The sequence below is a fragment of the Callionymus lyra genome, chromosome 8 (assembly GCF_982586985.1).
Source record: "Callionymus lyra chromosome 8, fCalLyr1.hap1.1, whole genome shotgun sequence".
In the NCBI taxonomy this organism is placed as follows: Eukaryota; Metazoa; Chordata; class Actinopteri; order Syngnathiformes; family Callionymidae; genus Callionymus; species Callionymus lyra.
This window is the reverse complement of record NC_141825.1, coordinates 24570809-24581048: the sequence shown is the minus strand read 5'-3', so window position 1 is coordinate 24581048 and position 10240 is coordinate 24570809. Positions and strand designations below refer to the sequence as shown.

At 49.7% G+C, this 10240-nt stretch overlaps 1 protein-coding gene across 2 annotated transcripts; it reads left to right on the top strand.

The window, feature by feature from the left end:
* Positions 1-389: 389 nt before the first annotated feature.
* Positions 390-9514, top strand: has3 (hyaluronan synthase 3). 2 transcript variants are annotated; one of them, XM_087797164.1, is made up of 5 exons: positions 390-460; positions 6154-6247; positions 6308-6831; positions 8410-8511; positions 8571-9514. In XM_087797164.1, the coding sequence occupies exons 2-5, from the start codon at positions 6154-6156 to the stop codon at positions 9495-9497; spliced, it is 1647 nt and encodes a 548-aa protein (XP_087653290.1). In that variant the 5' UTR covers positions 390-460; the 3' UTR covers positions 9498-9514. The 2 variants fall into 2 exon arrangements, with proteins under 2 accessions (XP_087653290.1, XP_087653291.1); XM_087797165.1 differs by lacking the exon at positions 390-460 and having other exon boundaries at positions 6139-6247; positions 6308-6615; positions 6781-6831.
* The last annotated feature ends 726 nt before the right edge of the window (positions 9515-10240 follow it).

The window sequence follows — 10240 nt, the reverse complement described above, 5'->3', positions numbered from 1 at the left end:
CTGCACTGCAGTGAGAGAGGGAGTCTGGGGAGGGAGGGGGGGATCTGAGGAGCGACGCTCTGCAGCAGAATCAGGACTTCGACCTTCAACCCTCCACCGGGGGGGTCGAAGGGTGAGGGACCAGGATGGAGTCCAGCACAGACCAGCCTGACCTCCCCCCTCGACCGGGACTCCACAGATGTGAGGCTGAGCCCCCTCCTGATCAGATGCTCTGAGGGGGGTCTCGATGCCCCGGGACGCTCCAGGAGAGAGAGGGAGAGGGAGGAGCAGGTAAGGGGGGAGGACGGGGGGAGGAGGACGGGGGAGGCGGTCGCTCTGAGCTGCTGTATTTTTGGATCTCCTGAATGAAGCTGGAATAAAGATGTAGTGTGAGCTGGAGGAGGGAACAAGGGAGCGCTGTGAGAGCCGGACCAGAGCCGGAGGAGTCCTGCAGGGGAGACCAGGACGGTCCGTCAGGAAGGTAAGACTCACCTCCGCTCGCCCGCACAGCACACACGGACCTGAAACTTTCTCTGATGGAACTAGTTCTAGTCGTTGAGTGTCCAGAGAACACAAAGAGCACAGTCTGTGTGAGTAAGTGTGTGTGTTTCTCTGAGTGTGAGTAAGTTTGTGTGTCAGAGAGAGAGTGAGTAATAACTGTGTGTGTGTGCCAGCGTATGTGTGTGTGTCTGTTAGTGTGTGTGAATTGGTATTGTGGTCCATCTGGGCTACCCTCAGATTGTGTTGAGTTTTCTGGGTCAAGACGAGCAACAGTAAGTTTCCATCCTCGTCTGGACGTCACTGACCAGTAGTCATGTGACCCTCCAGTCTCTGAACCTGGACCAGGGTCATGGAGGTCTGGACTGGTACTTTTTTCAGTACCTTCTTCTGTCAGGACAACAACTTTTACAACAACATCTACAACACAATGTCTCATGAACAGAATTTAATAAATTAGTTTTAACATTTTTTCAACAACACAATCAACCACATAAACATTTTCAACAACAATTTACAACATTTTCTAAGCACACCATGAACAACATCAAAATTTTCCAACAACATAATTAACATTTTTTACGACAATTTTCAACATTTTCTAAGCACACCATTAACAACATCAATATTTTACAACATTGTCAAAAATAAATTAACAATGCCATCAATAAAGCCAACATTTTCCACCATCATTTTTACACTCACAACATCAATATTTCTAACAACACCATAAAAATGTCAACATTTTCCAACAACACCATCAACAATGTCAAGATTGTATAACAACACCATAAAAAATGTCAACATTTTCCAATAAAATATATATTTTCCAACAACGTCAACATTTCCTAACAACTCCATCAATAAAGTCAACATTTTCCAACAACACCATAAATAACGCCATAATTTTCCAAAAACAACACCATCAACATTTTTTTAACAATGCCAGCAATAACGTCAACATTTTCCAACAACATAGTTAACAACAACACCATCAACAATGTCAAGATTGTATAACAACACCATAAAAAATGTCAACATTTTCCAATAAAATATATATTTTCCAACAACGTCAACATTTCCTAACAACTCCATCAATAAAGTCAACATTTTCCAACAACACCATAAATAACGCCATAATTTTCCAAAAACAACACCATCAACATTTTTTTAACAATGCCAGCAATAACGTCAACATTTTCCAACAACATAGTTAACAACATCAACATCAACAATGTCCACATATTCTAACAACACCGTAAAAAATGTAAATATGTTCTAACAACACCATAAAATAAGTAAATAAGTAATTTTTATTTGTATAGCGCTTTTCTAGACCAGGGTCACAAAGCGCTTAAACAATCAAAACAATATTCAATAAAATATATACTTAAAAGGTCAAGATAAAACTGATAACACAACAGGAGTTCCAGAAAATCAAGGAAAAGCCTGAACAAATAAAAACGTCTTAAGATGTTTCTTGAAGGAGTCAGTAGATCCATCAAAAGCAAAGAGAGGAAGAAGATGGTTTCAAAGCTTAGGAGCAACAGCCTGGAAGGATTTCTCTCCTCTGGTCCTGAACCGTGTTCAGGAACCATCAGTAGATTCTGATCCACAGACCTCAGAGCCCGAGCTGGGGTGTAAGTCTGGATCAGATCACTGATGGAAGGTCTGACCATGAATAGATCTGAAAGTAAGAACCAGAATTTTAAAATGATCCTGAAAGAAACTGGAGGCCAGTGAAGAGTTTTAAGGATCGGAGAAATGTGAGTTCTTCTACTTGAGCGGGTCAGAATTCTCGCTGCAGAGTTCTGAATCAACTGCAGACGAGACACATCCTTCTTGTTAAGACATGAAAACAAACTGTTACAATAGTCCAGACGAGAAGAAACAAACGCATGGATTATAAGATCCAGATCATGTTCTGACAACATTTTCCTAAGTTTAGAGATTTTTCTCAGTTGAAGGAAAAAGTTTCTGGTCAGTTTTCTGCAGTGTTGAACAAGAGACATGTCTTTATCAAATACAACACCCAGGTTTCTCAGGCCCAGTTTGACAGAGCGACTTAAGTCACTCAAGTACTGACTCAACCCTGGAACCTTATCATCAGGAGCAATCACCAGAGTTTCAGTTTTGTCCACATTTAGCTGCAAAGTGTTTTCACTCATTGTTTGATTTCTAGCAAACAATTGACTAAACTGTTCAGCCTCTGGGGCTCAGTTGGATCAAACGAGCAGTAGAGCTGGATGTCATCAGCAAAAATATGATAAGAAACATCCGGGAATCTCTGAATGATTTTACCGAGGGGAGTCAAGTACAGCAAAAACAATAAAGGACCCAGAACAGAACCTTGAGGGACTCCACACAACAGATCTGCCGATTCAGACCTCATTTGATTGGCAGATACACTAAAACTGCGCCCAGAAAGGTAAGATGAGAACCATTCTAACACAGACCCAGACAGTCCCACTTCATCCCTCAGTCTTCTCAGCAGGATCTGGTGATCAACTGTGTCAAAGGCTGAGGACAGATCCAAGAGAACCAGAACAGTGAATTTACCAGAGTCAGCCGACATCATGATGTCACTGGACACTTTCAGTAAAGCTGTCTCCGTAGAGTGATGTTTACGGAAGCCAGACTGAAACTTCTCATGGATGTCGTTCTGATCCAGGAACAAAGACAGCTGCTCAGACACCACCTTCAAGATCTTGGACAAGAAAGGGATCTTAGAAATAGGCCTGAAATTACTGAGGCCATTTGGTTCTAAGCCTGGCTTTTTGAGCAGAGGCTCCACAATGGCATGTTTAAATGCATTGGGAAAAACCCCTGTGGAAAGGGAGAGGTTCACCATATTGGTAACCCAGGAGCCAATTACATCAAACACTTTGATAAAAAGCCTACAAGGAAGGACGTCATCTGAGCAAGAGGAGGGTTTCATCTTGTTCACTAGTGCCTAAATATCACCCAAATATACAGTAGTGAAGGAAGACCAAGAGGAGGAGAGGGGTTCAGAGACAGTAGGGGTTCAAAAACAAGGGGGGAGAGATTTTCTCTTTGATCAATTTAATTTTGTCATTGAAAAATCTCAACAATGCATTGCTGTCAGCTTCACAGAAGACAGGCGTGATTTGAGGAGCAGGAGACACGAGAGAATCAATCGTGTCAAACAAAACTTTGGGGTTTTTCTTATTTGCTGCTACCAGTTTTCTGATGTAATCAGATCTAGCAGTTTCCACCATCTCATTGTAAGAAGACATCAGATCCCTGAGGTGGAGTATGTGCACCTCAAGTTTAGTGGACTTCCAGAGACGCTCGACAAAGTCTCTTCAGACTCAGGAGATCTTCATTTGTCCAAGGGCACCATTTTTTCTGAATTTTCAAGTTCGATTTAACAGGTGCCACTTGATCCAGTATTTCAACACAATGATCAGTGAAACAGTGAATCAAACTGTCCACGTCTGGGCAGTCATCAAAGGAAAGACGGTCAAACATAGCAGAAAAACTGTCTGCAAAAAACAAAAATGTCAACATTTTTCAACAACACCATCATTGACATCAAGATAATCAACATCAAGATAATCAACAACGTAATCAACAAAATCATAAACATTGACATCAAAAACATTTTTCATTTTTCAACAACACCATCATCAGCGTCAACACCCGACTCAACATTCCTGCAGAAAACTCGTCCTCTCCTACCGACTCCGACTCTCACTACTGACACGACTTTATTGAGTCACCTGGTGTGACTCCCTCTCACCATCGCTGGTGAGTGTCAGGTGTGACTCTTTGGCTCCTCCTTCCCTTCAGGACTCGCTCTGAGTCCGTTTCCCACAGACTCCAGCTGTGACTCTGTCAATCCTGTGAAGACTTGAGTCAGGGGGTCTTCCACAGGTGGTGGTTTGGGCGGTGCTGGTTTTGGATGAAAGGGCAGGATTGTTCCTGTGGTGGGTCTTTAATTAGAGCTATTACCTCACTGAGGGAGGAGGGGTGAGGAGGAGTGAGGAAGGGTGAGGAAGGGTGAGGAGGGGTGAGGAGGGGTGAGGAGGGGTGAGGAAGGGTTAGGAGGGGTGAGGAAGGGTGAGGAGGGGTGAGGAAGGGTGAGGAAGGGTTAGGAGGGGTGAGGAAGGGTTAGGAGGGGTGAGGAAGGGTGAGGAGGGGTGAGGAGGGGTGAGGAGGGGTGAGGAGGGGTGAGGAAGGGTTAGGAGGGGTGAGGAAGGGTGAGGAGGGGTGAGGAAGGGTGAGGAAGGGTGAGGAGGAGTGAGGAAGGGTTAGGAGGGGTGAGGAAGGGTGAGGAGGGGTGAGGAAGGGTGAGGAAGGGTGAGGAGGAGTGAGGAAGGGTTAGGAGGAGTGAGGAAGGGTGAGGAAGGGTGAGGAGGGGTGAGGAAGGGTGAGGAAGGGTTAGGAGGGGTGAGGAAGGGTGAGGAAGGGTGAGGAGGGGTGAGGAGGGGTGAGGAAGGGTGAGGAAGGGTTAGGAGGGGTGAGGAGGGGTTAGGAGGGGTGAGGAGGGGTGAGGAAGGGCTAGGAGGGGTGAGGAAGGGTGAGGAAGGGTGAGGAGGAGTGAGGAAGGGTGAGGAAGGGTTAGGAGGAGTGAGGAGGGGTGAGGAAGGGTGAGGAGGGGTGAGGAAGGGTGAGGAAGGGTGAGGAGGAGTGAGGAAGGGTTAGGAGGAGTGAGGAAGGGTGAGGAAGGGTGAGGAGGGGTGAGGAAGGGTGAGGAAGGGTTAGGAGGGGTGAGGAAGGGTGAGGAAGGGTGAGGAGGGGTGGGGAAGGGTGAGGAAGGGTGAGGAAGGGTTAGGAGGGGTGAGGAGGGGTGAGGAAGGGCTAGGAGGGGTGAGGAAGGGTGAGGAAGGGTGAGGAGGAGTGAGGAAGGGTGAGGAAGGGTTAGGAGGAGTGAGGAGGGGTGAGGAAGGGTGAGGAGGGGTGAGGAAGGGTGAGGAAGGGTGAGGAGGAGTGAGGAAGGGTTAGGAGGAGTGAGGAAGGGTGAGGAAGGGTGAGGAGGGGTGAGGAAGGGTGAGGAAGGGTTAGGAGGGGTGAGGAAGGGTGAGGAAGGGTGAGGAGGGGTGGGGAAGGGTGAGGAAGGGTGAGGAAGGGTTAGGAGGGGTGAGGAGGGGTGAGGAAGGGCTAGGAGGGGTGAGGAAGGGTGAGGAAGGGTGAGGAGGAGTGAGGAAGGGTGAGGAAGGGTGAGGAGGGGTGAGGAAGGGTGAGGAAGGGTGAGGAAGGGTGAGGAGGGGTGAGGAGGGGTGAGGAGGGGTGAGGAAGGGTGAGGAGGGGTGAGGAGGGGTGAGGAAGGGTGAGGAGGGGTGAGGAAGGGTGAGGAAGGGTGAGGAAGGGTGAGGAGGGGTGAGGAGGGGTGAGGAAGGGTGAGGAAGGGTGAGGAAGGGCTAGGAGGGGTGAGGAAGGGTGAGGAAGGGTGAGGAGGAGTGAGGAAGGGTGAGGAGGGGTGAGGAAGGGTGAGGAAGGGTGAGGAAGGGTGAGGAGGGGTGAGGAGGGGTGAGGAAGGGTGAGGAGGGGTGAGGAGGGGTGAGGAGGGGTGAGGAAGGGTGAGGAAGGGTGAGGAGGGGTGAGGAGGAGTGAGGAAGGGGACTCTGGACTCTGAAGCTGCTCCTCCCCTGAGTGTTGACTGTCCGTGCTGGTCTGGTTGTGACACTGACGGTCTTTCTGGTTCTGGTCCAGATGCCCTCGCGCTGCAGGAGCGCGCTCAACATCGTGGTCACCACGCTCTTCGCCGCCGTGGTCCTCTTCACCATCCTGCTGGCCTACGTCACAGGTGAGACTCGTTGGGGCCCATCCGTGAGCGACGGCATCTGAAGGTTCTTGTCTCCACCAGGGTACCAGTTCATCCACACCGAGCAGCACCACCTATCCTTCGGGCTGTACGGCGCCTTCCTGTCGCTGCACCTGCTCCTGCAGAGCCTCTTCGCCTACCTGGAGCACCGGCGCATGAAGATCCCGGCGCGCCCGCAGCACCTGCGCCGCTCCGTGGCTCTCTGCATCGCCGCCTACCAGGAGGACCCCGACTACCTGAGGAAGTGCCTGCGCAGCGTCCGCAGGATCTCCGTTCCGGGCCTGAAGGTGGTGCTGGTGGTGGACGGGAACCGCCCCGAGGACCGCTACATGATGGACATCTTCCAGGAGGTGATGGGCGGGGCCGAGCAGGCCGGCAGCATGGTCTGGAAGGGGAACTACCACAGCGGCGGAGGCGAGAGCACGGTGCACGTGGAGGAGGCCGCCCGAGTCACCCGGCTGGTCCGGACCTGCAGGTTCTCCTGCGTCATGCAGCAGTGGGGGGGCAAGAGAGAGGTCATGTACACGGCCTTCAAAGCTCTGGGCGACACTGTGGACTATGTACAGGTGAGAAACACACGGATAACACACTCTCGCAGACACACACTAACACAATTGAGAACACACACATATATTACTACTATTGTACATAGTTTTACCTTACCTTACCTTATTACACACACACACACGTATGATAACACTGGCAGACACACACTAACACAATTGATAACACACACACATATTACACACACACACATATGATAACACACTCTCGCAGAAACACACTAACACAATTGATAACACACACATATATTACACACACACACACATGATGACACACTCTCGCAGACACACACTAACACAATTGAGAACACACACATATATTACACACACACAAACATATGATAACACTGGCAGACACACACTAACACAATTGATAACACACACACATATTACACACACACACATATGATAACACACTCTCACAGACACACACTAACACAATTGAGAACACACACATATATTACACACACACACACACACGTATGATAACACTGGCAGACACACACTAACACAATTGATAACACACACACATATTACACACACACACACATGATAACACACTCTCGCAGAAACACACTAACACAATTGATAACACACACATATATTACACACACACACACATGATAACACACTCTCGCAGACACACACTAACACAATTGATAACGCACACATATATTACACGCACGTATGATAACACACTATGCACATATAACAGACACCCTCACGCTCTCACTCACACACATACACACATTTGACAACCTACACATGATTAAACACACAAACACACACGATCACAACTACATGATCACACATAGTCTAACTTGCCCACACACACAATTGTTCTTCACTGACACATACATATGTTGACAGACACACACACACACACGAATGATAAAACACACTTACAATAAAGCACACACATATGATAACACACACACAAATGCACACACACATGATAACACACACACACACACGCACACATATGATAAGACACTCTCAGTTTCAGGTGGTTAATCTCAGATTATTTCACACAGATTATCATACTTCACAGCTGCTAACAACCCAAGTTAAGACGAGTGTGAAATCCTCTTGCTCAGTCGACCTTTGACCTCAGAAGCTGAGAGACTTCAATAATCTGCAGGTTGATGTTTGACTCAAATCTGTGGCTCTGATTGGCCGGCTCAGGACCAATCACTGAGCTCCACTGTTGAGTCGTAACCAGTTATTTCTGACATGTCAAGTGATAACGAGTTGCCCAGTCATTTTGGGTCCTTTTGAGTCAAGTAAAGTCATGTCGAGTCATATCTAGTCATGTCGAAGTTGTGAAGTCAAGTCTTCTTCAGTCCTTTCTAGTCATAACTTGACGTGTTGTCGTGTCGAATCAAGTCAAATTGTTTCATGTCAAGTCTTGTTTAGTCCTGTCAATCACAAAATTTCGAGTTGTGTCAAGTAATATCAAGTCAAATGAAGTCTATTCATAACAAGACTTCAATGGACACAGTTTGACTTGATAAGTTTTGTCGAGTCATAACTCGACATGTCGAGTCACTAACTCATCAAACCCTGCGGCTGTCGTCTCAGGTCTGTGACTCGGATACGGTTCTGGACCCGGCGTGCAGCATGGAGATGCTGAAGATCCTGGAGGACGACCCCCTGGTGGGCGGAGTCGGAGGAGACGTCCAGGTAGGTCCGAGCGAAGCTTTTACTCCCAGAGCCCCTGAAATGACCCGAAGTGTCTCCAGATCCTCAACAAGTACGACTCGTGGATCTCCTTCCTCAGCAGCGTGCGCTACTGGATGGCCTTCAACGTGGAGCGCGCCTGCCAGTCCTACTTCGGCTGTGTGCAGTGCATCAGCGGGCCCCTGGGCATGTACCGCAACTCCCTGCTGCAGCGCTTCCTGGAGCCCTGGTACCACCAGACCTTCCTGGGCTCCAAGTGCAGCTTCGGCGACGACCGGCACCTCACCAACCGCGTGCTGAGCCTGGGCTTCAAGACCAAGTTCACGGCGCGCTCGCGCTGCCAGACGGAGACGCCCACGCAGTACCTGCGCTGGCTCAACCAGCAGACGCGCTGGAGCAAGTCCTACTTCCGCGAGTGGCTCTACAACGCGCTCTGGTTCCACAAGCACAGCCTGTGGATGACCTACGAGTCGGTCGTCACTGGGTTCTTCCCGTTCTTCCTGGTCGCCACGGTGGTGCACCTCTTCTACCGCGGCCGCCTGTGGAACATCCTGCTCTTCCTGCTGACGGTGCAGCTGGTGGGGATGGTCAAGGCCACCTACGCCTGCTTCCTGCGCGGCAGCCTGGTCATGATCTTCATGTCGCTCTACTCGCTGCTCTACATGTCCAGCCTGCTGCCCGCCAAGATGTTCGCCCTGCTGACCATCAACAAGGCGGGCTGGGGGACGTCCGGCCGTCGCAGGATCGTGGTCAACATGATCGGCGCCGTGCCCGTCACGGTGTGGGCGCTGGTGCTGCTGGGCGGCGTGATCTACACCATCTACTGCGAGGCCCAGGAGCCCTTCAGCCCGACGGAGCGGGCGCTGCTGGTGGCGGGCAGCCTGCTGTACGCCTGCTACTGGCTGGTGCTGCTGCTGCTCTACCTCGCCATCGTGGCCAAGCGCTGCGGCAAGAGGGAGGAGCTCCAGCTGCCGTACGCCGAGGCCTGACCCGGCCCCCTGGCCCGACCAGCGGAGCCCCGACTGGGGAACTTGATCCTAGACTTGATGGTGCTAAGACTCGCTCAGGTGATGGGAGGAGGGCACGACGCCGCTCTCCCACCTCCATGGTGCTCCACACTGAGCCGCGCTCGCTCAGAACCTTGGCGGCTGTTTTTGTTTGTTTGTGTTGGGAAGGAACTGCTGAGTCAGCAGGAGACAAGACGTGTCGCAGCAATAACCAGAAACAACCTTTGTATCCCGGTGTGTTAGGGGGCGCTCTCCTGGTGCAGTTCCCTCACTGTCCAACATGAAGCTCCAATGACTTAATGAAAACATTCAAAACCAACTGTCTTGCTCACGTGAGACTCACTCCTCTATCACCCTTCCAACATCACTCCTCTATCACCCTCCATCTCTTCTCTATCACCCTCCATCTCTTCTCTATCATCCTCCAACATCACTCCTCTATCACCCTCCATCTCTTCTCTATTCACCTCCATCTCTTCTCTATTCACCTCCATCTCTTCTCTATCACCCTTCCAACATCACTCTATCATCCTCCAACACTCTATCACCCTCCATTTCATCTCTATCATCCTCCAACATCACTCCTCTTTCACCCTCCATCTCTTCTCTATCATCCTCCAACATCACTCCTCTTTCACCCTCCATCTCTTCTCTATCATCCTCCAACATCACTCCTCTATCACCCTCCATCTCTTCTCTATCACCCTCCATCTCTTCTCTATCAA

Bases quoted from the DNA above. Each gene is read 5' to 3' on its own strand.
- has3 (XM_087797164.1), top strand. From the start codon at position 6,154: ATGCCCTCGCGCTGCAGGAGCGCGCTCAACATCGTGGTCACCACGCTC. The intron at 6,248-6,307 runs GTGAGACTCGTT...TGTCTCCACCAG, and splicing joins CCTGCTGGCCTACGTCACAG to GGTACCAGTTCATCCACACC. The intron at 6,832-8,409 runs GTGAGAAACACA...CTGTCGTCTCAG, and splicing joins ACACTGTGGACTATGTACAG to GTCTGTGACTCGGATACGGT.